At 33.6% G+C, this 25251-nt stretch overlaps 17 protein-coding genes across 17 annotated transcripts, besides 9 other annotated features; 6 read left to right on the top strand and 11 right to left on the bottom strand.

The window, feature by feature from the left end:
• Positions 1-100: 100 nt before the first annotated feature.
• Positions 101-1069, top strand: TA17985 (zinc finger protein, putative; the record flags this gene model as incomplete). The annotated part of the gene is made up of 6 exons (XM_950332.1): positions 101-190; positions 253-439; positions 469-606; positions 639-703; positions 735-773; positions 803-1069. 6 exons carry the CDS (start codon positions 101-103, stop codon positions 1067-1069), a joined length of 786 nt encoding a protein of 261 aa, XP_955425.1.
• A 168-nt stretch (positions 1070-1237) lies between these two features.
• On the bottom strand, positions 1238-1634 carry TA17980 (u6 snrna-associated sm-like protein, putative; the record flags this gene model as incomplete). The annotated part of the gene is made up of 3 exons (XM_950331.1): positions 1238-1326; positions 1365-1436; positions 1532-1634. 3 exons carry the CDS (start codon positions 1632-1634, stop codon positions 1238-1240), a joined length of 264 nt encoding a protein of 87 aa, XP_955424.1.
• Positions 1635-1953: 319 nt separating this feature from the next.
• On the bottom strand, positions 1954-3561 carry TA17975 (uncharacterized protein; the record flags this gene model as incomplete). The annotated part of the gene is made up of 1 exon (XM_950330.1): positions 1954-3561. One exon carries the CDS (start codon positions 3559-3561, stop codon positions 1954-1956), a length of 1608 nt encoding a protein of 535 aa, XP_955423.1.
• A 1014-nt stretch (positions 3562-4575) lies between these two features.
• TA17970 (t-complex protein beta subunit, putative) lies at positions 4576-6228 on the top strand (the record flags this gene model as incomplete). Its single annotated transcript, XM_950329.1, has 1 exon — positions 4576-6228. One exon carries the CDS (start codon positions 4576-4578, stop codon positions 6226-6228), a length of 1653 nt encoding a protein of 550 aa, XP_955422.1.
• A 393-nt stretch (positions 6229-6621) lies between these two features.
• TA17965 (uncharacterized protein) lies at positions 6622-7053 on the bottom strand (the record flags this gene model as incomplete). Its single annotated transcript, XM_950328.1, has 3 exons — positions 6622-6709; positions 6785-6861; positions 6928-7053. The coding sequence occupies 3 exons, from the start codon at positions 7051-7053 to the stop codon at positions 6622-6624; spliced, it is 291 nt and encodes a 96-aa protein (XP_955421.1).
• A 214-nt stretch (positions 7054-7267) lies between these two features.
• TA17960 (uncharacterized protein) lies at positions 7268-8134 on the bottom strand (the record flags this gene model as incomplete). The annotated part of the gene is made up of 1 exon (XM_950327.1): positions 7268-8134. The coding sequence occupies one exon, from the start codon at positions 8132-8134 to the stop codon at positions 7268-7270; it is 867 nt and encodes a 288-aa protein (XP_955420.1).
• Positions 7301-7369: a sequence feature (1 probable transmembrane helix predicted for TA17960 by TMHMM2.0 at aa 256-278).
• Positions 8135-8486: 352 nt separating the features above from the next.
• TA17955 (uncharacterized protein) lies at positions 8487-8885 on the bottom strand (the record flags this gene model as incomplete). Its single annotated transcript, XM_950326.1, has 1 exon — positions 8487-8885. One exon carries the CDS (start codon positions 8883-8885, stop codon positions 8487-8489), a length of 399 nt encoding a protein of 132 aa, XP_955419.1.
• Positions 8631-8699: a sequence feature (3 probable transmembrane helices predicted for TA17955 by TMHMM2.0 at aa 4-26, 39-58 and 63-85).
• Positions 8712-8771: a sequence feature (3 probable transmembrane helices predicted for TA17955 by TMHMM2.0 at aa 4-26, 39-58 and 63-85).
• Positions 8808-8876: a sequence feature (3 probable transmembrane helices predicted for TA17955 by TMHMM2.0 at aa 4-26, 39-58 and 63-85).
• Positions 8823-8885: a sequence feature (Signal peptide predicted for TA17955 by SignalP 2.0 HMM (Signal peptide probability 0.940, signal anchor probability 0.025) with cleavage site probability 0.555 between residues 21 and 22).
• A 289-nt stretch (positions 8886-9174) lies between these two features.
• Positions 9175-9880, bottom strand: TA17950 (uncharacterized protein; the record flags this gene model as incomplete). Its single annotated transcript, XM_950325.1, has 2 exons — positions 9175-9587; positions 9742-9880. The coding sequence occupies 2 exons, from the start codon at positions 9878-9880 to the stop codon at positions 9175-9177; spliced, it is 552 nt and encodes a 183-aa protein (XP_955418.1).
• Positions 9229-9297: a sequence feature (2 probable transmembrane helices predicted for TA17950 by TMHMM2.0 at aa 112-134 and 144-166).
• Positions 9325-9393: a sequence feature (2 probable transmembrane helices predicted for TA17950 by TMHMM2.0 at aa 112-134 and 144-166).
• A 65-nt stretch (positions 9881-9945) lies between the features above and the next one.
• Positions 9946-11847, bottom strand: TA17935 (uncharacterized protein; the record flags this gene model as incomplete). The annotated part of the gene is made up of 5 exons (XM_950324.1): positions 9946-10098; positions 10268-10422; positions 10457-11197; positions 11252-11305; positions 11337-11847. The coding sequence occupies 5 exons, from the start codon at positions 11845-11847 to the stop codon at positions 9946-9948; spliced, it is 1614 nt and encodes a 537-aa protein (XP_955417.1).
• A 1472-nt stretch (positions 11848-13319) lies between these two features.
• On the top strand, positions 13320-14594 carry TA17930 (uncharacterized protein; the record flags this gene model as incomplete). The annotated part of the gene is made up of 1 exon (XM_950323.1): positions 13320-14594. One exon carries the CDS (start codon positions 13320-13322, stop codon positions 14592-14594), a length of 1275 nt encoding a protein of 424 aa, XP_955416.1.
• A 492-nt stretch (positions 14595-15086) lies between these two features.
• On the top strand, positions 15087-17210 carry TA17925 (fad-dependent glycerol-3-phosphate dehydrogenase, putative; the record flags this gene model as incomplete). Its single annotated transcript, XM_950322.1, has 5 exons — positions 15087-15297; positions 15369-15704; positions 15769-16387; positions 16461-16708; positions 16777-17210. The coding sequence occupies 5 exons, from the start codon at positions 15087-15089 to the stop codon at positions 17208-17210; spliced, it is 1848 nt and encodes a 615-aa protein (XP_955415.1).
• Positions 17211-17478: 268 nt separating this feature from the next.
• Positions 17479-18279, bottom strand: TA17920 (uncharacterized protein; the record flags this gene model as incomplete). The annotated part of the gene is made up of 1 exon (XM_950321.1): positions 17479-18279. One exon carries the CDS (start codon positions 18277-18279, stop codon positions 17479-17481), a length of 801 nt encoding a protein of 266 aa, XP_955414.1.
• Positions 17578-17646: a sequence feature (1 probable transmembrane helix predicted for TA17920 by TMHMM2.0 at aa 212-234).
• Positions 18280-18617: 338 nt separating the features above from the next.
• Positions 18618-20036, bottom strand: TA17915 (uncharacterized protein; the record flags this gene model as incomplete). The annotated part of the gene is made up of 1 exon (XM_950320.1): positions 18618-20036. The coding sequence occupies one exon, from the start codon at positions 20034-20036 to the stop codon at positions 18618-18620; it is 1419 nt and encodes a 472-aa protein (XP_955413.1).
• Positions 18681-18740: a sequence feature (1 probable transmembrane helix predicted for TA17915 by TMHMM2.0 at aa 433-452).
• A 382-nt stretch (positions 20037-20418) lies between the features above and the next one.
• TA17910 (uncharacterized protein) lies at positions 20419-21004 on the bottom strand (the record flags this gene model as incomplete). The annotated part of the gene is made up of 2 exons (XM_950319.1): positions 20419-20784; positions 20816-21004. The coding sequence occupies 2 exons, from the start codon at positions 21002-21004 to the stop codon at positions 20419-20421; spliced, it is 555 nt and encodes a 184-aa protein (XP_955412.1).
• A 1067-nt stretch (positions 21005-22071) lies between these two features.
• Positions 22072-23172, top strand: TA17905 (eukaryotic translation initiation factor 5, putative; the record flags this gene model as incomplete). The annotated part of the gene is made up of 1 exon (XM_950318.1): positions 22072-23172. One exon carries the CDS (start codon positions 22072-22074, stop codon positions 23170-23172), a length of 1101 nt encoding a protein of 366 aa, XP_955411.1.
• Positions 23173-23948: 776 nt separating this feature from the next.
• Positions 23949-24377, top strand: TA17900 (40S ribosomal protein s12, putative; the record flags this gene model as incomplete). Its single annotated transcript, XM_950317.1, has 1 exon — positions 23949-24377. One exon carries the CDS (start codon positions 23949-23951, stop codon positions 24375-24377), a length of 429 nt encoding a protein of 142 aa, XP_955410.1.
• A 174-nt stretch (positions 24378-24551) lies between these two features.
• Positions 24552-25061, bottom strand: TA17895 (40S ribosomal protein s19, putative; the record flags this gene model as incomplete). The annotated part of the gene is made up of 1 exon (XM_950316.1): positions 24552-25061. One exon carries the CDS (start codon positions 25059-25061, stop codon positions 24552-24554), a length of 510 nt encoding a protein of 169 aa, XP_955409.1.
• Positions 25062-25251: the final 190 nt, after the last annotated feature.

Genomic DNA, 25251 nt, shown 5'->3' with positions numbered 1-25251 from the left:
GATCCTCACCATGTTTTGCAGAAAAATTATTTTATTTCAGAATATATTTTCAAATGTTGTAAATCTGCATTTTACAAATGATTCTGGGATTTTTATTCCCATGACATCCTATGAGTGTGACATATGCTCATCAGTCTTCAATGACTCGAGCAATATGCGAAGGCACAGACTCTTGACCCATTCAAACGAGGTTAGTTCCATCGAAATTCATTTCCATGTTGTTATTTACCCAAATTCCATATTTTTATTCAGAAAAAATATAAATGTAATGATTGCAATGCCCTTTTTACCAGATCTGATCACTTGAAACGGCACCAACAGAGTCATAATAGAAAGGTTGAAAGGCTGGTTTGTGGATTTGATGGGTGTAAGAAATTCTTTTCTGATTCTTCCAAACTTCAAACACATCGGGAAATTCATAGAAAGAAGCTAGATGAAGGTTTCTTATTTATTATTACTTTTGTTCAGATATGATAATTATTAAGGGTTTCACAGTTTCGAAAATACAAAATAACGGTTACTCTCATTTGGTTTGTCCTTTTGAGCATTGCGATAGGAAGTTTAGCTCATATTCCGGGATTAATAAACATATAAAAATTCATCTAGGTATTAAAATTTGAAGCAATTTTACATTTCAGATCCTGAACTCAGGATTGAATTGAAAAACAAATCAAAAGTTTACTCTTGCGAAAACTGCTACAAAGTAAGTTGACAGCCAATTTATGAATTTCTAGACTTTTGATAAGAAAAAGAGACTTCTTTCTCACGTTGAGGTGTATATAAATTTAATTTAATTCTTCAGAAAACCCACAATTCAAATGAAAAGGCAGAATCGAACGAAACCAAACTAATAAACGACAGGACCTTTTATGTTTGTCCTCACGATGGCTGTAGAAAGATATACACAACAGTTAGTTTTTATTTAAGTAACAAGTATATTCAGAGGAGCAATTTAAAAATGCACATTCTAAGGATTCACGAAGATAAAGTTGTTTTTAAATGCGATGATTGTCATAAATCCTTCAAATGGAAGAAATCCTTAAAGTTACACAAGTGCAATAGAGACTAGTCATTGGATTCCAGGAAAGGATTATCGATCTTCTCCGTTCCCTCTACTGGATATACGACGGTCACCTACTCAGTTAATATATTAATCGCATTAACTTAATTAATTCACATTATATGAGTATTAACTATACAAGTTACACAAAAGGTCAGATTTTGTACAAAAATCAAATTATAAATATAAACTTACGGAAGTTCCTCTAGCCACTAGAAGTCCAAGGTTTCTCTTCTCTCCGGTCAATTTACTTGAGTCAGAGGAATCTAAATATTTGTAAAATAATGGATTTTTGAATAAATACCCTTCAGAAATTCCACAGTGTCATCCAAGACCAAATTCGACATGGCGTCGTGGCCTCTAAGAACTCCTTTGACTAAAAATCATAAATTAATTGGAAATATTAATTATAAACTGTCAATGTTGTGAGAATTATAAGGATAAATTATAGAATCTAAGCTGTTTACTTACCTTCTCGGCCTCCACTAAACTTAACATAAACTTCTTTGTTTAAATGTTTATTTAAATTAATAACGCTTTTTACATCTCTGAAAGATTTACTCGGTGTAGTCATTTTTACAAAAAATATAATAATCGACACCATATAGTTATAATAGTTATGGTTATTATTTACAATTTCACTCTTACGTTCAAAATTGGAAATAATACAAATATTTAAGACTCAATAACAATTATTTAGTTTAACATGGATTTAGATTATTAGAATCTTATATAAATTTATACCAAAGTATTATTCCAGAATGTGTATAATATTTTATGTTTATGTATAAGGATTTACGTATATTATAGTTAATGACTTTTGTCATTTTAAAATGTTATTACAATCTTTAAAACAAAACAATTTTATGAATTTATTAGGTTAAAATTAGGGACTAATTCAGGGCCCGTTCGTCTGCGATTAAAAATGGCTTATACCGTTTGTTACTACTAACAGAATTTAACTTGTTCAACAAGTCAGAATGGTTAAATTTACTATCAAGTTGATTAACGCTTTCCTCCATTTTCTTCCGTTTGAGAGATAACCTCTGATTTATAGTATTTAGTTGTTGGCGATTCGCATTCTTCTTAGCTTTAAACTGCTCAATTTGACCATCTAGACTATTCCTTTCAATGGAAAGCAAGGCCATTCTATCCTTGTAATCATTTAATTGTGTTTCTAATTGTTTGTACCTGTCCCTTTTATTTTCAAGGTCCCTGTTGAGTTTGGTGATTTCGTTTTTAAGATTATCCAATTTATGCTCCCTCGAGTCCAAATCAAGTTTCCGTTTATTTAATGTGGATTCTAATTTGTCTAGCTCCAGCTCTCTTGCTTTTATCCCAAGCTCTTTGTTTCTCAATCGAGAAGATAATTCATTATAATCGTCATCTTTACTTTTCAAATCAAAAAGTGAATGTTTCAAATTATCAGGCTTCTTTTCAGAGTCGTCTGAAATGTTTCTTAGTGCTGAATCACTAAGGATATTAGGGTAATTAATATTTAAATCGGCTTGGGAATGTGATAAATCTAATTGTCTAGACTTGTTTAATAGATCTCTCTCTAAGGAGTTTAATCTGTTTCTCTCAATATTTAAGTTTTGTTTCTCATCATTAATTTTGGACCACTCAATGGAAATTAATTCCTTTTGTTTTTTCAAATCCTCATCCTTTAATTTCATTTGATCAGCAAGCTTTGTAGTGTATTCTACAACATCTGTGGCTTCTTTTATCCTCTGTTCCATTTCAAAAGACTTTGACCTTAGAGTTTCCTCAAGATTCTCCTTCTCCCTTCTTAGGTCATTCTCCCTTTCAGACAACCTTTTCTTAATAGACTCGATTTGCTCATTCTCTTCGGAAATGCGCTGATTGTGTTGACGTAGTTCGGACTGAATCCTTTCTTTTGTTAAACTAAGTTGTTCTTGTTGAGATTTTATATTTTCAGTTAGTCTTAAAACCGTATTTTCTAATTTTTCAAGTTCTTCCTTTTTAGAGGATAAAGCTCCAGTGGTTTCGGAAACCATCATCTCTCTCCGTTTTAGCTGTTCTAAACCAGCTTCATATTCTGCTCTTTTCTTTTTACAATCAATTTCTAGGGACTGGAATTCCTGGATTTTTTTTGTAAGGTCATCTTGTGCCAGCTCAAGTTTATGGTACAGTGTAGAAATCCTATTTTGTCTATCTTGTAGGTATGCTCTATAATAATCAAGTTGTTCTTGTTGAAAGGAGTGTTGATTCAATGCTTCTGCCAATTTGTTCTGTTTGAATTCAAGTTCTTCATGTCTGTTTCGAAGGTTTTGCTTTTCACGGTCCAAAATATTAGCTCTGCGATCTAATTCTCTTTTTATTTTAATCATATGTCTTTTTGCTCCACATTTGCAATTCAATCTTTCGTCCGATAGAAGGGAAGAGATATTTTTTGGTGTGTTTAACAAACTCTGGTGTTCATCCTTGTTGTTAAAAACACCATCGTTTCTTTGTACATTCGAATAATCTATATCGGCCATTGAAAGAATTTCAGACTTTAGTTCATGGTTTCTCCAAACACATTAGCTTTATATTAAAAGTGTAAACATATATGATATAACAAATCAAAATTCCAAAAAATTAACTTTAATAAACATTAATATATGTGTTAATGTAATTGATTGCGATTTTACCAAAAATAAAAACAAAAACAACAACACTAATATTATTAATTGTTACTGGTACGACATCATCATTAACACAACATTTAAAATTAACTTTCGCGTAAACATTTCCTATTTTTTAATTATAAATATTATTTAATTTTAATAAAATATTTTTTTATTGTTCTTTTCACTGGTTTATACTTCAATTTATTTTCAGCTCATTTCTCCGTTATACCATTAATCTTCAACACAATACTGTCATTTTACTACCAAAACACTAATTTTGTTCTTAATATCTATTAATATTAAATATCTATTTAGAATCCTATTTAATTCCACGTAAATTAATTTATTCGTATATAACCCTATTAGTTAATCCAAGATACTCCCTCTAAATGTCATGACATAAATTTAATACAATCAAGAATTGGTTTATATTGACAAAACCATATAAATATCCTTTATGTGTAAATTTAATTTATTATTAATGAATAAATAAACAGGTACTATGTCATACTGAATCTGAAATATTCCAAATTTTAATTAGGAATTCAATGTTAATTTTGAATAAATGTTATGTATAGTGATTTAAATTTGACCAATGTTCTTTTTATATAGTCCTTGTTTACGTCTCTAACTGGGGTAATGTACAGATTCTACTATTAAGTAGCCTGCTAATGTTCATATATATTTGTATTTTCACACCTAAAGAATAAATAAAATAAATTCAATATGTAATATAATTGAAGTTTTAGTTTAGCGTATTTTTTCTAGATTTCCCGTCAAAATAATAGTTTCCTATCTTATTTAATATTAAAATAACAAATAATTTATTTTCCAGTTTCAAATAAACTGAATCCTCTCAATTTGATTTTTCATTAATTAAAAATGGCCCTGGCTAATGATTACGCGGAGATAACCCCCGAGATTCTTAAGGGAGGCGCCCAGGAGGATCGCGGCGAGACTGCCAGAATGCAGTATTTTATCGGATCTATTGCCGTAGGAGACCTGTTAAAATCTACTTTGGGACCTAAAGGTATGGACAAGCTCCTGCAGCCAATGAATCTTGAAGGTCCAGGCGGTGGTATGAATGTAGTAACTAACGATGGAGCAACGATTTTGAAGTCAGTTTGGTTAAACAACCCAGCAGCCAGAGTTTTAGTGGATGTGTCAATGCAACAAGATGCCCAGTGTGGAGATGGTACCACAGGAGTGGTCGTTTTAGCCTCCGAACTCCTTAGGGCAGCTGAAAAGCTCATAGATCAAAAAATCCACCCACAAACAATTTGTTTGGGTTTTAGAAAGGCACTGAAAGTTGCGAGAGATAGACTGGATCAGATAAAGTTTTCGAGAATACTGGATCCGGAAAAGTTTGAGGAGGATCTGCTCAACATTGCAAGAACTACCCTATCATCAAAACTACTTCGGGTTGAAAAGGACCACTTTGCAAAGTTGGCTGTGAACGCACTTCTTAGGATGCACAAGAATCTGGACAAGGATAGTCAGGACGCCTCTTCCCACCTGAATTTGTCTCTAATTCAGATAATTAAGAAGCCTGGCGGAACCTTGAAGGATTCATACCTGGAGGACGGATTCGTACTTGAAAAGAGAATTGGAGTTGGACAACCAAAGAGAATGACTGATTGCAGAATTCTAGTTGCAAACACACCAATGGATACAGACAAGGTCAAGATTTACGGAGTCAAAGTCAATGTAGACTCATTTGAGGCAGTAAGCGCCCTTGAACAAAGTGAGCGCGACAAGATGAAGAAAAAGGTCAATAAAATACTCGCACATAAATGCAATGTCTTTATTAACAGGCAATTGATTTACAACTACCCAGACCAGCTTTTTAAGGAGGCTGGAGTTATGGCCATAGAGCACTCAGACTTTGATGGAATGGAGAGACTTGCAGCCTGTTTAGATGCTGAAATAGTTTCAACCTTCGATACTCCAGAAAAGGTTAAACTCGGCAGGTGTGACCTTATTGAGGAGGTCATTATCGGAGAGGACAAGCTCATTAGGTTTTCTGGGTGCGCAAGAGGAGGGGCCTGTACCATAATTTTGAGGGGAGCTTCGACTCACGTACTCGACGAGGCTGAGAGGTCGCTCCACGACGCTCTTGCAGTTCTGAGCGAGACTCTAAATGATGGTAGGATTGTCTGCGGAGGAGGTTGTGCCGAACTAGAAATGGCACACTACGTAGAAGAGTACGCAAAAACAATTGCTGGAAAGGAAAGTCTGGCTGTTGAGGCCTTTGCCCATGCACTCAGAACACTCCCCGGATATATACTAAGCAACGGCGGCTTCGACAGCGCTGATGTAGTCTGCAACCTCAGAGCTGAGCATTCTAAGGGAAATGTTACTGCCGGTATCGATATTGACAAAGGAGGAGTAGGTGACATGATGGATTTGGGTGTTTTTGAAAGTTACAAATCCAAGCTCTCGCAGATTTGTCTTGCAACAGAAGCTGCTGAATCAATTGTAAGAGTGGATGACATAATCAAATGTGAACCCAGACAACGTTCTCCCGGTGTGTAAAATCCTTCATTTTAAATAAACTTCTTTTACCTAATGTAGTAAACTGCATTCTATTCTTCTATTATATTTTTATTATACAAAATATTAAGGTTCTGGTTATCATCCTATCCTTGGTTTTAGAAATCATCCAGCTTCTTATGACCGAGTTGTTTTGTTTTCCTTCGAGACTCACGTCTGGCCATCTTATACTTCAAAATCTAAAATAACATGTCGAAAATAACTTATACTTCCTGGGGAGTCTTGGTTTCCTCTATTTGCTCAAGAAATGTTAAATGCTTAACTGGAGTGTATTTCTAAAATGGATATTAAAACAAAAAGAAACCTCAGCAAGGCTTAAAGCTTCACGTATCAACCTAATACAAGCCTTTTTATTTTCATGTTGGTTAGAAAAGTCTAAAAGTTTAATAAGAATCCATTAAAGGAACCATCACATTCAACAATAAAGTCTCCCTTCTGGGTTATCTTGGCCTTATTAACGATTCTAAAATTGTTATTGTTATTTAAAATAATAAAATAAAAGTTCAAGATAAATTATAAATCACACATCGAAACTTACAGGAACTTATCCTTCAAATCTTCGGTTAGCCAGTCAGCGGATTGCACATTGAACCGAATTTGAACTTTAGTTTCAGACTAAATAAATTAAGAAAAAATAATTAAGAAATTTTGAATTTTAGATAAAAAGTTTTGAAGGATTACCTTATTTACACTTTGGCCTCCAGGGCCAGAGGATCTGGATGTCGTTACCTGTAATTTTTTAAGAGGGATGTTTACGCTAAAAAATCTACGTAGATTAATAGACTTTTGGATTTTTTTAAAAAACATTAAAATTCTAAAAACATGTTAGTTTTTTTGAGATATTGCAGTCAAGTAGTTAAATGTGGTGGATTTAGAAACTATATACACCAGAGTATTGGCATCATTAAATTTTTTTATTGCCTAAAATTTAACAATTTAGCTGTACCACTTCATTAATAATTAAACATATAATAAGGGTTACATTACTTTATATATATTAAAGTTTATTAACCTATACTTTTCATCTCTTCTTTTTCGTCTTTTTTTTCGTTTTAATTCTATATACAAGTATCAAGATTAGAAACAAAACAATTGAAATGACAATTATACTTCTTCCAACGTTTTCGACATTGATCCTGAAGTAGTCGTTTGGAGCAAGATTTACACTGTCGAATAAAGGGTGTCTTTCCATTACTTCACTTGGAATCACTCCAGGCGCACTTATAGTCTTTCCTCCTATTACATTTACAACTGGAACATTTGCCAGTGGTGGAGTATTAGGATCAGAACTTGGGGATGTACCAACTGATAAGTCAGTTGGTATAGCTTTAGTATTCAACGAGTTGTTCAATTCGTCAACATGGTTGGTTTTGTCTCCTACTGGTGCAGGAGCTACTTGAGGAGTTACTGTTACAGGTCCTGCACCTGGGACCATTTGGACCTGATTGGGTAAATAACTACCTGGTGCCATAGCTCCCGCTGCTATCAATGCTCCTTCAGTTCCCATGGCTCCAGGTGAAATAACCCCCGCTTGAGGTTGGACATTTTGTTGGACCACAGCATCACCCGCTTGGGCTGGGAATAACCCGTTAACATCTATTGGAGTTGGGTTGTTGTATACAGCGAATGGACCTGCTTGAACGTGTTTGAGATGATACCAAGTTCTCCAGAACTTTTCTTTGAGCATATCTTTAAATTCAGGGTCTAATTGCAGATTGGAGACTCCTCCTTCATCAACCCAATCATTACTTCCTTCATCAAGAAAAGACAAACTCCTCATATATTCATCTATATCATATGTTTTTACTAAGCTCCCAGGATCCGATTTTTGTTCTTGTCTGGGGGATTCGCTCTTCAGAACGTTAGACGTAGTTGTTGTGACTTTCATTTCTGTCAAATATTATTTAATCCGATTTATATAATTTTTATTAGTTTAATATTTACACTATTATTTGATTTGATTTGTATTTTTGAGAGGTCTGAGTTTATCCATATAGCACACATTCGCACACACCTATATTGTTATAAATTCCATAATAATGCTGTTAAATGTTGGAATCCAAATAACAATCATAGATTCTAGTGTTTCATTAAAATTATATGTTATTTTGGATACTAAGTATGGATTTGTATCCAATAATACTATACAATCATAAACTATTAGACAAACTGATATTCCATAAAATTATGTGTAATTTAAGTATTGATATAAGAAATTAAAAATATATTTTATTAAAACATTAAAATTTAGAATATTCCTGAAGCTTTGCGAATAATGATGAAAGAGCCCTTCTAGAAGCCAAACAAACATCATCTAGTTTTGATTTAACCAAAGTGAGAGAATCGGAATTCAACAATGCATATGCTTTGTTGTCAAGTGTTTTCAATAGATTGAATTTTGGAACAAGAAGTAAAACCGGGTAGAGAGTATAAACCATTGACAGAAATGTTGGAGAAGTCTTCCCAAAGACTACATTTAGAACTGGAGCTACAACTTGATTTGAAACTACCCAAAAAAACAATACTCTTAGGAAATAGTCAGCGAGTTGTGAGTCTTTGTCGGAACAGGAATAAAGGCCAGCTCCTACTGGTAAAAGAAAACCAAAAAAGAACCCTCCAAACCCGTAAAAAACTCCCATTAATATTTAAAATATAAAATCAAGGAAGGTTGAATAAAATGGAATTAAAGAAGATTATATTATATGCGGTATATTATTATTGGAGTTGGGTTAAACATAGTTGATTAGATTAACAAATATTATTCTGTAATTATTTTTTAACAATCCTTTCACTTATTGGGATCTTTTGATTAACATGAATTATATACAACATTACACATTTTTAAACTCTTCCTAATCCAATATTTTAAAACTATCGTTTTCTTACTTGTATATTTTACATCTTATAAATTATTATTCAAACCATGATTCATCTCATCATGGGACGTCCCATTCCTCCCATTGGTGCCATTCCCCTCATACCAGCCATCGGAGGCAAAGCGGGTATTCCTGTCATTCCTGGCATTCCTCCCATTCCCATTCCCATTCCAAGCGTTCCGGGCATTGGTCCCATTCCACTCATTCCGCCCATTCCTCCTACCACACCCATCAAAGCACCAAGGCCGGCGCTTGCAAGGCCGTGCGAAAGCGCTGGAGAAATTCCCGTGCTACCCACCTGAAGATTCGATGGACCCATAGATCCCAAACTTTCACCATCCCCTAAGCTTTTACTTCGTTGATTTTTTAATTTTTCACGGAGTTCAGAAGCTTGTTCCAGGTAACTCGTATCAACCCCTAGTTTTTCCTGTCTAGTCTTCCTTAAATTACTTCCAACTTTCATTTCTGTCAAAATTTTATTTAATCCGATTTATATAATTTTTATTAGTTTAATATTTACACTATTATTTGATTTGATTTGTATTTTTGAGAGGTTTGGGTTTATCCATATAGCACACATTCGCACACACCTATATTGTTATAAATTCCATAATAATACTGTTAAATGTTGGAATCCAAATAACAATCATAGATTCTAATGTTTCATTAAAATTATATGTTATTTTGTATACTAAGTTTGGATTTGTATCCAATAATACTATACAATCATAAACTATTAGACAATCTGAACATTCCATAAAATTATATATAATTAAGGTATTGATATAAGAAATTAAAAATATATTACAAATTGATTTGTGCGTCACTTAAATTTAACCCCTTTTGTTAGCCTGATTGGTTTGGGTACATTTGCCTCAATGTCAGAATCATCTTCGGATTCGGACCCAGATTCCGATTCTTCTACAGGTACCTGATCCAAACCCTCTCCAGCAAGCCACCTTTTCCAATTCATAAGCTAAAAATTGGTTATTGGGAGTAATTGATTAGGGTGTAACGCCTGCCTTTATTAATACTGGAATTTGCTCAATATTAACCATAAAAGGCGTGTTATTATTCCCTGGGTTTAATCATTGGAAGTAACAATGATAATTAAACTCAGGGGGTATGAATATTTAAAATAATACCTGTATTAATAGTGTTACACGATCAGGAATCTCGTCAACATCATTTTCAAACCATTGCAAAAATTCATCTCTAGTTACAATTCCCAACAAGTACAAAGAATCAAACACTCCTTCCACCAAATATACTGATTCCGATAGTGAAGGGTACCCCCAATCTATTTACATTGTTATTAAGTATATTTTAAACACAAATAAATATATAAGTATGAGTCTCACGATGTGTTGATTTCACAAGCTCAGTTAACAATCTTTTTGTATCCTGATCTTGTGTTGTATACAAAAGCCACTTCTTTACTCTCTCAAATTTATGACGAACATCCTCCAGAGTTTTGCAGTTTTCGCAGTTTTTGGCAACTATCACACATGTTACCAACGAAGGGACCAAAGATTCACTTTCACAGTATTCAGGGAATTCTTCATTTTCCTCTGAATCTAAAAGTGACAAAACATACTCCTCTATTAGTGTTACTGTTTCAGGACTACATTTGAACAGATTGTTATGTTTAGCTACTTCATTCCTCTTGGATTGTAAAATCTGGTTATCTTGTATCTCTTTCTTAGCCTTTTCTGTTTCAGATACTTCCTTTTTCGGTTTTTCTGTTTCCGGTGTAATGCCAGCTGCCTTCATGAAAATATCTTCCACCGTTTCCTCTTTCTTGGTGCTTCTTCTATATGATGGAACAAATAAACCTTTTTTCTGCCCTTCATTGCCAGTTTTATCTTCGGATGGTGGACTTTCTGTTACAAAAGTTGATTTTCTATTCCTATCATCATCATTTGTCCTATCATTCCTGGTTTTCTCAGGAAAATCCCAATCGTCTCTTGGTCTGTCCGCCTTAGGGGGGGTTCTGGCATTTCTGCGATCATAATCAAACTTCGAAAACCCGTCATAATCCCTATAACTGGATCCTCTTATTGGAGATTGATGATCTATATACATTTAAGTCAATAACATTTATGGATTATATTTAATGTAGTTCCTACCTCTAGGTTCATCAAAACAACTGAATCTATCATTTTTCAATGGGCTTATATCCCCTGAAAATTATTTTAATTAGTAATTTCTTACTCTTAAATTTTGGCACATATAGTTTTTTCTGCTCCTCACTTTTCTCTCTGGTAAATTCATAATCTTTGTTAGGTTTTCCCCGATTGAACATGTTTCTAAAATCATCGGAAATGGTTTTTGTACTTTCTGTGGGTCCTAAACTTCTCCAACAATCTGGCGATTCATTAACCTTTGGCAATTCTTTGGACCTCCAGTTATCATCAACTGTTACACTCTCGTTTGGAGGTGTATACGAAGTTGTTGGTTTTGCTTCTACATTTGGTTTAGCAATTTGTCTAATATTTGTGAAATCTACTTCAGATGCTGATTTTCTTTCCATTCCCGGTAATTCGAAGTCATCATCGTTATCTTCATTTTCCCAACGATTATTTGAGAGTTTGTATTCAAACGTTTTGGCTGCGCCAAACTTGTTAGGTTTTTCGGAGCCGAAATTGGGCGGATCGTCTTCTTCTTCATTCATAACTCTTTGTAAGTCACGTAAATTCACTGATATGTGTTTTCTAGTTCCCATATTGATGTTACATACGGTAGTTGTTCTCAGAATAATTAAATACTAAAGATGATTGAGTTATAGCGATTTAGTATAAAGTAATATTTATGAAATTAATGTATAGATCATTTTAATTATTTTAAAAACGTTTCAAGTGATAAGAAACATTGTGAAAGTTACATACTATGGCCACCCCACGGAATCACAAAGAAAAAACAATATATATATAAATAAATTTAAATTCCTAACTTAGAGTCTTTAAACTTTCCTTTAGTATTTTATATTTCAAGATTTTCTACTCAGACAAATACACATCTACTCATATAGTCTATTTACAACATAATAATAGTAATATTTAATAAATTAAAATCTAAACATTAGGGAAATATATATATCATTTTTAAAAATTAATTAATCAACTATGATTATTTTATTTATTTTTGAATCTAACACTTGGACATGTGTTGAAAGATCTATTTAATTAATCATTTATAATTATTTTATTTATTTTTGTATATTTCATTAATAATATCATATAGTTGTTAATTATAGTTTACATTCCACACGTTTGTTTAAACATTTCTTCCGATATACTTTCGAAAGGCTAACTTCATATTTACTAAATTTTGCAGTCTCAACAAATAACCAATCCAACTCAAAGATATGAACCTTCTTGACATTTATTATTCACCACAATGTTTTTGTAATTTCTGATCTATTCTGGCAGGTTATTTTCTATCTCATAGTGCATGTGTAGTGCAACGGTATTAAACATTTAATGTGTAAAAAGTTTGTGAGCTCAATTAAAGGAAGATTCAATTTTTTCGAACAACAGATATTGTAATTTAGTATAATAAAGTTACTGAAACCATTGTTGTTATAATTGTAATTTATTAACATTCCTAATTCCTTGACCTTTTGTTTGTTTTTTGTATTTCTGTAAATTAAAATGTTGTCATGCTTCTAGTGTTAATTTTTTATCAATTTAATAAGATTGTTAAACTCTAAGGAGAATTGTATATGTGTAGCATAATAATTTTTGGGATTTAATAATAATAATAGTATTAGTAAATTCAAACTCCGATTTTAGACAATAATTTTTACCTTCTTCGCAAAATTTTTAAATAATTGTATGTTACAAATTGTAAAGTAATTTGTTTCTCTTTCAACGCTGTCTAACCAGGATTTTCTGACACTTGTCTTAATCACAATCTGATCGTCTATGTGTAAGTGTTTTGCTCATTTTCCCCTGTAAATTTCAGTATTTTCCCATAACGCAGTATTTTAGTTATATACTCGTGATATTCAAGATATAGTTGTTAGCATGTCTTGAAATATCAAAGAGCATCGAAATAAGATGCCTGTAAATATTAGTCTCATGTAACCCCTAAAAAATTATAACGTCAGATCATATGTAATGTTTTCTCTAAATAAACTAATAAAAAATAACTGAACATTTTCCGTTGTTTTTGTTATTATGTGTAAATTAGAAAATGGAAGGGATTAACAACGTTAATCCTTTGAAGGATAAAGACCACACAAAAAAGTTGGTACTCTATGTTAACCCGCGACAATATGATAGAATAATAAAAAGAAGACTAGAAAGAGATCGATTGATGGATCGTAGAGGAAAGCCTAAAAATACATACGTACCAATTGCAATACGAGAACTTTCAATGAACTTGTTCAAAAAAGACAGTTTTCCAACAAATTTTGATAAAAACAATTTCCTAAATAACAACTCAAAGAACCAAAAAAATAACCAGAAGAATGTGTACCCAATTAATCCTAAAATAAATAATGGTCTAATCAAGAGCCCCCAAGTACATGGAACCATGTACAATAACAATAATTTTTATAAAGGATATCTAGACAATTTTAACAAGGGTTTGAAACTAGATCCTTCTTTGTGTAATAAAAGCCTAGGTATCAAGAACGATAGTCTATCCACCAATAAACTCATAAAATTTAATTCACAAAACTCAATACCGAATACACTTTACAGCTTACAACACAATAATAGTTTCAAGTGTTATAATGTTAAAGATCCAAAAATGGGCAATATAACTAAATTCGAGCCAATTTCTTCAAATATGGAACATTATAACACATACGAAACACTCTTATTCAATTCACCCCTTACCCCTGTATCCACTACCATTCCAAACACGTTTAATCAACAAGCGAACCCCAATGGCATGTACAATGCAAATAACATTGGTAAAAAAGTTAATAACAATCCTCCAAGTGTCCCAATTCACCCGCAAAATAAAACCTTTCAAAAGTCTAATGATAAGCTAAGTTCTGTCCGAGATATTGCAACGCCCGCTAGTGTAAACAGCAGGGAGGAGATAAAGAATAATTACTTGCATCTTAATGGTTCCCCCTACTCGGAAAGCTCCATAGATTCAGAAGTTGTTACTAAAACAGAACAAATCTATAACATTAATCAATATGGAATAGTGATAGACACGAACCCTGATGTAACCTCAGGACTGAGTAACCCATGCTCAATGGACGGAAACATAGATAATATCGACTCCAGCATCATTGACAGCAGCCAGGATTTCAGCTATATGACCAACGAAGACTTTTTGGAAACATATTGCGACGGTATGTATGGCAAAGCACAGTTCGGTTTAATGTTTTTTGGAGAACAATCTAACAAAACCTCTTCAACAGTTGAAGACAAGGATTTAATTTTTGGAAGCATTAGCAGTACATCAAGGAGCAGTGCCCACAGTATCGACGTTCTGGGTACAGAATAAGTGGCACATTTGGTGTTTAAAGAGTTAGCTGGTTGCCTGAAGTACAAACATGGAGTCCTAGGTGACTCTTTAGATTTTTTAAACCCAATTAATTATTTAATTAACTTTCGTGATCTAATTTTATAATCTGTTTCATTAAAGATTATATATTTATGTAACATAAAATCTATGGAATCCATCTCAGTGGAGAATAACTTAATAAATAATTGAAGTAAAATAAAGTTAAAATAAAATTTTCAGAATATCTGTGAGGAAAACATGTGTAGATTATAAAAATAATCAAAGGAGCAAAATACATTAAAATAATGCCAGAATGGGATTATATTGATAAAATAAATGCTTAAATTGAAAAAAATTCCATCGATTCATTAAATAATAGTTAAATAAAACCTATGTATGGGGAATTGAATGTAAGGTCATTTAAAAGAGAAACAACAAAACTATATATTTTGTTCGGAATTGATACCAACTTGAATTATAGGTAGATATTAAATGGGATTCAAGACATTTACAAAAGTTTTCGGAGTTGGTTCTGCCGCAGTAGCCGGTTCTTACATCTTTGTAAAAAGGGAACATGAAAAGTGCTCAATACCTAAAAACACCAAATATAGTGTTCCAGAAAAATTAAAAACAAGAAATGAAATGCTCAATAAGTTAAAAACTGAAAAGTTTGATGTTTTAGTTATCGGAGGAGGATGTACAGGTACAGAGCTTTTGTTGGATATATAAACTAGAAGATTCCATATTAACTAGATAAATATAATAAATTTGTAGGAACTTCAGTTGCCCTGGATTTGGCGACGCGTGGCGTAAACTGTGCGCTGGTCGAAGCCAACGACTTTGCTTCAGGTACATCATCCAAGAGCACAAAGCTACTTCACGGAGGAATCAGATACCTAGAAAACGCAATTTATAAGTTGGATTTCAGAGAACTCCGTTTTGTTTGGAAAGCACTGGAAGAAAGAGCACACCTGATAGGCTCACTTCCCTACGCTAATTATCCCATTCCAATTGTTATGCCAATTTATCAGTACTGGCAACTGCCATATTTCTGGGTTAACATCAAGGTGTACGAAATGCTGGCGAGATTCTTCTGTTGCAACGAAACAAGTAAGTGTTTAAGCTAAAATAATATAGTGTTAAGTTATTTAACAATAGCTAATGAAATTTTTAGAGATTCCAAGCTCATTTTATAGTGACAAGTCCAACGCCCTGTTTAATTTCCCAGGCCTGAGAACCAACGGGCTCCTAGGAGCAGTTGTGTACTACGACGGACAACATAACGACTCCAGAACCAACTTGATGATGGCCCTCACGAGCACAGTGAACAACTATGTTCCAGGCCAGAAGGGTTCAACAGTTTGCAACTACGTTAAGGTCAAGAAGATTCTCAGAGACCCAGATACAAATACCGTAAATGGAGCCGTAGTTGAAGACGTTCTATCAGGAGAAGAGTTCACAGTAAACACCAAGGTTGTTGTCAACTGCACCGGACCATTTGCAGGAGAGACCAAGAGGTTGAATGATCCAGAATCCGATTTGTCAATTTTACATAGCAGAGGAACGCACTTAACACTTCCAAGGAAGTATTGCCCTACACCTTACGGTCTGATAATTCCAAAAACCACAGATGGGAGAGTCCTTTTCGTACTTCCATGGCTTAATGAAACCATTATTGGAACCACAGATAATAAAGACGACTTGGCCTGTAACCCGAAACCAACAAAAGAAGACGTTGAGTTCATAACAAAGGATGCATCAATTTACATGAATTGCCCAAATGAACAATTAAAGTAAGTGTTTTGTTCAAATTAATCCCTAACTAGCTGTTGACCTTAATTAAAGCATAAATTTAATTTTATACAGATCTGAAATCAAGTCACTCTGGTCAGGCTTGAGACCTCTGATCAAGGGAGTGGATGAGGTAAATCAAACTGGAAAGTTGTCAAGAGGCCATATCATTGAAGTAGATAAAACAGGCATGGTTAATGTGTACGGAGGAAAGTGGACTATCTGCCGCCTAATGGCACAGGATTGCGTTGACGAGCTGCTCAAGTTCTACAAGGACCTGAAACAAAGCTATAAATGCCGTACAAGAAATTTAGTACTATTAGGTTCGTAAATTTAGATATTTAGTTAATAAAAATTATTTAAATTTGAATATTTCATTGATATTTCACAGGTACACATGACAAGGACGGGAATTCTAACTTTGATGAAATCAGACCAAGATTTAATCTCCTCTCCTACAAACTTATGAAAGACTACGGAGTCGACCATGACACCGCAAACCACTTGGTGGAAAGTTACGGATACAAGTCAGAGGACGTATGCAAGCTGTCAAAGGAGAATAATTTGTTAAGCAAGATCCATGAAAACTACCCGTACCTACTCGGAGAGGTGGTTTATGGAATCAGAAATGAACTCGCATGTACTCCAGTAGACGTACTGGCAAGGAGGACAAGGCTGGCATTTCTAGACGCAAAAGCAGCTCTTCAGAGTCTGGACAAGGTGGTTAGCGTGATGGAGAAGGAGCTGAATTGGAGTCCTAAGACCAAAAAGGCACTGTATCTTGAAGCTCAAGATTACTTCCAGCAAATGTCACACATCCCATAAGATCTAAAGAGTAAATTACCCACAAAACACTCAGTAAAATAAAATTCAACTTTTGTAACCACCAGGGAGATAAAGTTTAAGGATAGAAACCATATCCATTCACAATGTAGTTACTGCAAACATGACAGTAAAGTTGTAAATCAACCGATACCAAATGTCAGAAAAGTTAAATAATCTAAATACACTTTTATATTTTAGAATTAAATTTATAAACTAGTGTATATGGGAATAAAAATAAAAAAATTAGTGTGGTTAAAAGATTAAAATGTTATAGAAGGTCGCCCCTGGGATTCACCCAGTTGATTTTGTGTTCAGGGGCCTCATGGTAGAAAAGTCTCATGTCAAGACGGTATTGTTTGTGCATATCTGCCCACAAGTATGCAAAGTAGAAAGCGATAAGCATTCCAAGGAGATACTCACGGAGTCCAGCACTTATGTTGTACTCTGCAGCGACCTTCTGGCGGTAACTTAACCACGAGGACTCCCAGGAAACTTCGGCCTCCTTAGCCTGCTCCTCAGGAGTACGGTACGGCTTTGGAATTAACTTGCGATAAATCTTCAAGGGCTTTGCGAATTTGTAAAACATCTCCTCATAGTCCTGGTTTGTGAAAACACCCATAATAAGCTTATCCATGTAAGGCTTTAGGGAAGGAGTGTCATCACCGAGTTTTTTAAGAAACGGGTAAAACTGAGGCGGAAGCCTGAATGTGTGTAGTATCTTTGTGGAAACTTCGGGAGGGAATGTGGCAAGACAGCCGTAGCCGTCCCTCGGGATCACAGTGCAGTCCTGGGATAAGTAACTTTGCCACATTGGTTGGGTGGTACTTGATGCAACCATAATGGGCCAGCCAGTGTGTCCCATATCTTTCTTCAGGGCCCTATAGCTCTTGTCTTCCCAGGGATTTGTTGAAGGTTCGTATCCATAAACGCCAACTTCCTTGTTCGTGCTTTTTTTTCTAGTTAAAACTGTGTTTTGAGAAAAGTTTGGATTATTAAGATGATTCATTGATCCACTGAGGGAATTAATTAACGGGCGTCTAGAAATACACCTTCCGCAATTTAAAATCATTTTAAAATAGTCAATTAATAGTTTATTAAGATAGAAATTTAAAAAATAAAGAAATAAAAAATCTTTAAATAGATAGAAATATTAAAAATAAACTAAAAATGACATTTACACCCCATGACATAAATAAATTTTACTCTTATGTTCAAAAATGTAAATAATTTAAAGATTTAAAACTGAATAACAATTATTTAATTTAACATGAAGTTAGATTATTAGAATCTTGTATAAATTTATACCAAAGTATTATATCAGAATGTGTAAAATATTTTATTTTTATGTATAAGGATTTATGTATATTATAGTTAATGACTTTTGTCATCTTAAAATGTTATTCGTCACTAACCAAATAATCCTCTTATATAAACAACCGCCCTTCTCATTAAGTTAACTAACTTTCTGCTGAATAATATTCCAAAGATAACAGCAATCACTAGTCCTAAGACGACTGTGAACCAAAATAATGGACTCTTTACTGTATCAGGACCAAAAATGCTAGTTTCATGGAGGCTTTTAATTTGATTTTCTATTTCTACCCTGTCTTTCACAGGATCCGCATCAAAATCTAATCTTTCCCATTCAGTTCCACTCAGTTCTTTTTGTTTAAACCATTCATACATTCCATTTCCGCTGCCATGAGTATGCTTCTTGATACAAATTAAAACAGGCATCAAATTTTTTTCAGTAAAAAATACAAATAATGATTGTAGTCTAATAGATTTTAAATCAATTTTTTGTACAGTTTCGTTTATTAACAAAATCTTAACTAAAAATGAGTCATTCAGTTTAGGTGAAATTGACCTATAGAAGTGACCATAACTTAGACTACCATGTTCAATGAAAGGAACACCTTCAAACCTCGTCATTTTAGTTTCAAGATAAGTCTTTGGACTGACTTTTAGAATAACTTCAAGTTCTTTTTCATGATTTTCAAACAGTATTTGGTCTAGAATTCTCTTGAGATCAGAGTCAGCCTTTGGATTTTCTAATTTTGCTCCAGATTCAACAGTTAACCAATTCTTACTGTACATGTGCTCTGGCTTATAATAGTTATACAGAGGTGTTTCACCCCCAAATTTGTAGTCCAACGTTTCTAATAGTAACGGAGTGGTAAGGTCATCATTTGCGTAATAAAAACATAATATTTTTACAAAAGATAAATCATTGGGGAATTTTAATTTGGTGTTATCAAGTGAGATTGTTGAAACAGAGTGTGCAGTGTCCGGTTCGAAACAATAACTATCATACCCTTCACAGTAATCAAGTATTTCTGATATCAAGAATGTTACGTGACGGAATGTGTAAGATTTCCTTAGAAGGATTTTTTCGCTTATTTTAACTTTAGAGCTGAAAAAGCTCCGAAATATTTCCTTAAGTTTAGGTAACATAATCTTTTCTGGATCCACATCCCCCGTCATGTCACTAATCTGTTCCCATCTACTACTATATCTACTAAATCGATTGTAATAGAGTTTAGTCCCATTCGCATATTCTAAAATGAGTATTAAGGCTTTCCCGTCACCATCAAAATATACATATGAAACGGATACCAGATTTTTTGTATCAAGAGTTTCGGTCACATGCCAAAAGTTTGGGCCTTTCATTGATCCAATTGAGAAACTCTGACCTGATTTCAGTCTGTATTTACGAGTTGAAAATGGACCTATAAGTTCAGATGTTGTAACAACAACTTCTTCATTTGATTCAACTTGAGCAAGGTCGATATCTAACGACATAACTTCGTCCGTTGGTGGATCCATCTTGATAAATAATCTTATTGGTTCAATTTGATGGATGTGTATAAAAAATATAAATTCTAAAAGGCAAGATCAACTATTTGTAATCATCAACACTACACACTTGTAGGATTATTTTTAAAAAATAAAATGGTCTATCTACCTTAAACAAACATTGTGATAATTTGATTGGGGTTGATTTGATAAGATCTTTGTTAAATAATATTGTTGAGTAAAACTTCGAGGTGACTACACACAGCAAATAACTAGAATATATAAATTTTATTGAAATACTCATTAATATATGTTATTTTAAAATTTATTTAATTTATTTAAAGTCAGATTTATAGATCTGTTACAAATTACTCTTGAATTTGTGGTTTACATGGCAATTAAAATCCTGATGTTAGCCATTTTTTATATTCCTCTTATCAGAAGATTCATTATTATTGTTTTTTCGACTATTTTTATTTGTTTCAGAAGTCGTTTTATCACATTTTGGTTTTGAAGTATTATTAGGTGGAGGCTTATTGTTACTATTATGCTTGGTTTGTTTTGGTAGTTTTAAGTTGTTTTTCAATCCAGAAGTTACAGTTCGCTGTTTAGGCCGTCCAATTGATGAGTTATTTTCATTCTTAGGTTCTGTTTTGTTTGGTAGTTCTTTATTAGTCGATTTTTCATTAGATTTATTAAAATTTAAACTATTTTCACTTGTCAAATTTTGATTAGTTTGGGTTCTTCTGTGTAATGGAACATAAAGTTGCCGTTCCTCCTAAACAAAATTTTTAAATCAATTAAAATACCGGTGGAACATAGCCTGGTCTTATTTTAATTTCCTTTCTAAATGTCCCATCTGGTCTTTTGGTTGGAGTTATATATTTTTCTCCAGTTGATTTGTCTGTAAAATAAGATTCACCGAATCTACCTTTCTCAACATTGGTAGGTTTCAGGTTAAGTGACTCGAGGGTTTGGACCAGTTCATCATCGTCCATTTAAAGAATGATATACATTTTTTATAAATTATGATAATTTACACATAAAATATTATATATGAAATCTAGAGTAATTTCCCCATGGATAAACGGATTTATACAAATGGGTAACATATTGACACATCGTTCATATTCTAAATTAATTTTACAAAAATAATTACATTTCATAAAATAGAAGGATAAACAAGGGAAATTGAGGTTCTTAAATCTCGTGATTCATTGTTTGGCTACCAATTCTGATATAGACAGTTATTAATTCAAAATTTTGATATTATTTAAAACTAATTTTAAACTATATGTAATAAATGGATTTTCTAATAAAATTGAAGTGAAAGAATAGTTAGGAAGATTTTTAATAAAGACAATAAATCAGATCAAAAATAAAAAATTTTAAATTTAAAAATAAAACCATATTAAACCAGGTTGAAATAAAATTTTTATAAAAAGTATGTATTAAATAGTAAAATTTGGATTGGATTCTCAATTCTTTTTGGAAGAATGCAAAAAGTTATAGTGGGCATGTGTAGGTTGAAAAATAAGCAAAAGCTTTGGAGTTAAATAATGGAATAAACAAATAAATGTTATCCATGAATAGTATAACAAAGGAAGAGTGATGTATTAGTGGAAGAATGTTGCTATATTCAAGTTGAGCAAAGTGCCTACTTATTGTGGTGATTATTGGGTACGCGAATAAAACTTGGTCAATAATTATTATTAATGTAAATATCGTATTTTTTAATTTAAAATTTTAATAGTTCTCATGAAGAAAGCTCGAGACTATTCTGTTCAAACATTCACTTTGATCATTCCCAAATCTATTTTCATATCAATTATAGAAATTATTAATTTACATGGTTGGAGATTAGTAATTTAAATTGACCTGACTTATTTTAAGCAAATAGAGTTATTTTAAAGTTTTAGTCTTAGGCATTTACCACTTTTTAAATTAAGACTTTACAATATTGTATAGTTACTTTATAATGCCTTTGGTCCTCATTTGCAGAAAACTGTACATGTAACATAGGTTATTTTAATCTCTGAATTTGAGTAATGGATTGATTAGCAAAATGTCTTACGTTAACATTCCCCGATATCGAGACGACCCCAATTACCGCTATAAAATGCCCAGAATCCAGTCTAGGATCGAGGGCCGCGGAAACGGTACTAAAACTAACATTTCTAATATGGGAGATATAGCTCGCGCACTCAAGAGACCACCAACATACGCAACAAAGTTCTTTGGCTGTGAATTAGGAGCTATGTCAAAGTTTGAGGAGTCAGAAGAGAAGGCATTGATCAACGGAGCACATACCGATACAACACTAGCAGGCGTATTAGACAAGTTCATAGAGTTGTATGTACTCTGCCAAAACTGCCAGCTGCCTGAGATCGAGCTGTTTGTTAAGCGCGGTGAGCTCCTGTGTTCATGTAACGCATGTGGCCACAAGGGAACCCTGGATATGACGCACAAAGCCGCAAGCTACATGATCAAGAACCCAGTCAACATACCAAAAATAACAAAGGAAGGCTCAAGCTCAAAGGAGTCAACAAATGGCGTGACGATTAACACAGGCTTAAAGTCCGACAAGGCCAAGAAGCACCGTGACCCAAGTAAGTCTGAAAAGTCAGAGAAAGTTGACAAGTCAGAGAAAACTGAAAAATCTGACAAGGTGGGGAAGATAGAGGAGTTATCCATCGAGAGTCCTGAATTGTCAGAAATAGTCACAAGGTTACGCTGTTACTTGGAGAAAGGCGATAGGACCTGTGAGGACTTTTCTGAAGAGCTCCACATGCTTCAGATTTCCCAAGGCTTTGACAACGTAAGTCGCATGTTCATAGCTCTTTCTGCCATTTTCAGTTCTGACGTACCTCTTACACTAGAACTCTTTAAGGATAGGATTCAACTGGTAAAGGCTGCCACTGGGTATTCCATGACAGCTAAGGAAAAGATTTCTGCACTTGAATATTTTATTTTCCAGTCCAACCCTCATGAAATAACTAACTACCCCTACTATTCACAGCTTCTATACTCCCATGACATTCTCGAAGGATCTGACTTCATCAGATACTATAACAAGAGCAACCGTCACTCTGGAAACCTCAACAACATCTACCTCAGGGCGAAGGAAACCATAGCACCATTTATTGAGTGGTTACAGGAGGATTAATGAACTTTTCATTAACCGTTTGAACAAATACTGATTCTCTACAATCATCTCAAAATAACGAACAATTCAAGAAGACAGAACCAACGCATTTAAAATTTTCAGTTAGTTTTAGGACATTATTCGCCATTGATACCTTAAGGGATTCGGGTCGTAGTAACATGATTATTCAGGGATCACCGACTTTTGCTTTTCTCGAGTTCTCTTTTTCAAATTTCTACCTAAATTCAGTCACAAAATGACTAAAACATATTAATTTTTTAATTAATTAAATGTACATTTTATTTAGTTGGTTTTTATTTATGGAATCCTGGACAACGGTTAGATTCTTAAATGCATGGATATAAAATTAACTAATTGAGAATATAAACAAAGGAATCTATGCTGAAATGTATTTTTAACTTTAATTAATAAGGTGTGGGAGGGGAAAGGAATTGAAGGACTATTTGTAAAAGAGAGGGTGTAAATAGCCCCATTCTTTATAAGCCATAACCACTCATAAAATAGTGCTTTATTTTTATATTCCCTTCTCTAAATATCTTTATTATATATTATTCCGGTACCACCTTAGTGGTTTTCTGTTAAAAAACAATTTTTTCACCATACTAACATAGTTCCGTTTCTGTGCCCGTAAACCTGTCAGGAAGCATAATTAATAATCATAATTCTATTTATATATATTTAACAAACCCAAGGCATCATTAATGATTTCTTGTCAATTTTGCCTAAACCAAATTCGAAATAATAAAAAGTTTGTAATTATTAATTAATTCTTGAAAATGGCTGAAGACGGATCCCCAGAGGTCATTAACTATATGGACGAGGATGAACATGTCACGGATTTATCCACGGCAATCCAAAAGGTATTATTATTTTCACTATCACATGGTGGACTCGTAAGAGGTCTCCACGAGGTCGCAAAGGCTTTAGATTCCAAGACTGCCCAAGTATGCTTTCTTTCTAAGGGATGCTCAGAGCCTGCTTACGTTAAACTAGTACAGGCTCTTTGTAAGGAACACTCCATTCCTCTAATTGAGACTGATGTTGATTCCAAGACCTTGGGACAGTGGTCTGGTTTGTGTAAATATGACATCGAAGGCAAGCCCCGCAAAATCGTAGGCGCTACCAGTGTTGCGGTGAAGGATTTCGGTGAGGAGTCCGAGGCGCTTGTCTTCCTCCAGAAGCATATTTCTAAACTTAAGAAATAAAAATAATATACTCTATCATGTATTCTTTATTCATTAATATGTTGGTAGCAAATCTGGAGTTTAATCGATAATATAGATAACTTTTAGCTTAAATATAGAGTTTTATTTAAAATAGATATATAGTAGAATTGTGTAATACTAAGGTGTATATTCATGAATAGTTGTGATAGTAGATTAGGTCCTGCTAATGACTTCTCTAGTTAGTTGGCGGGCAAAAGCGTTAACAGTATTGCAACCCTTGCGAGAAAGACGCCTGCCACGCTTTTTAAGGTCCTGCTCAAGGAAACCAATCGACTCAAGTTGTTGGACAATAGTCCTTAGAATCTTACCAGAAGCTCTGCAAGTGTGATTAGGGGCAGAACCGTTTCTTTTCTTGCTACTATAAGCCTTTCTGAGTCTGTCAACTCCAGAGTCTGGATGGAAATATAGATGACGCAAAACAGCGGCAGCCCTGACATAGAACCAATCAGGGTTTTGAGGTGCTAATTCCTTGGCAACACTTGTTTTTGCATAATCAAGACGTTTTGGACATTCAAGGTATCCTTTGAGTTTCATATGTTCAGCGAAAGCATTAATGAAAAGGTCGGGATTGCAGTCCTTCAATGAGGTGTTCAACCTCCTGTAAGGGACAACGCGATCAGCCTTCTTCAACTTATATTTCCTTAAATCAACAGAAGTCTCCATCTTTATCTAAAAAATAATTAGATTAGCTAAGTTTGTAAGAAATATAAATAAAATTAATTATGGTGATAAAGTAATTTTTAAAATAGAAAAATATGAAACAAACCTTAAGGAGAAGTTAAAAGAATTAATAAATTTATAAAAAAAATAAATAAAGTTGATAAAATGAAAGAGTTTCTGGTTGAACAATACC

This window comes from Theileria annulata, chromosome 3, assembly GCF_000003225.4.
Source record: "Theileria annulata chromosome 3, complete sequence, *** SEQUENCING IN PROGRESS ***".
Classification (NCBI taxonomy): Eukaryota; Apicomplexa; class Aconoidasida; order Piroplasmida; family Theileriidae; genus Theileria; species Theileria annulata.
Note: the sequence above shows the minus strand (reverse complement) of the source record. Positions and strands in the feature narration are given on the sequence as shown.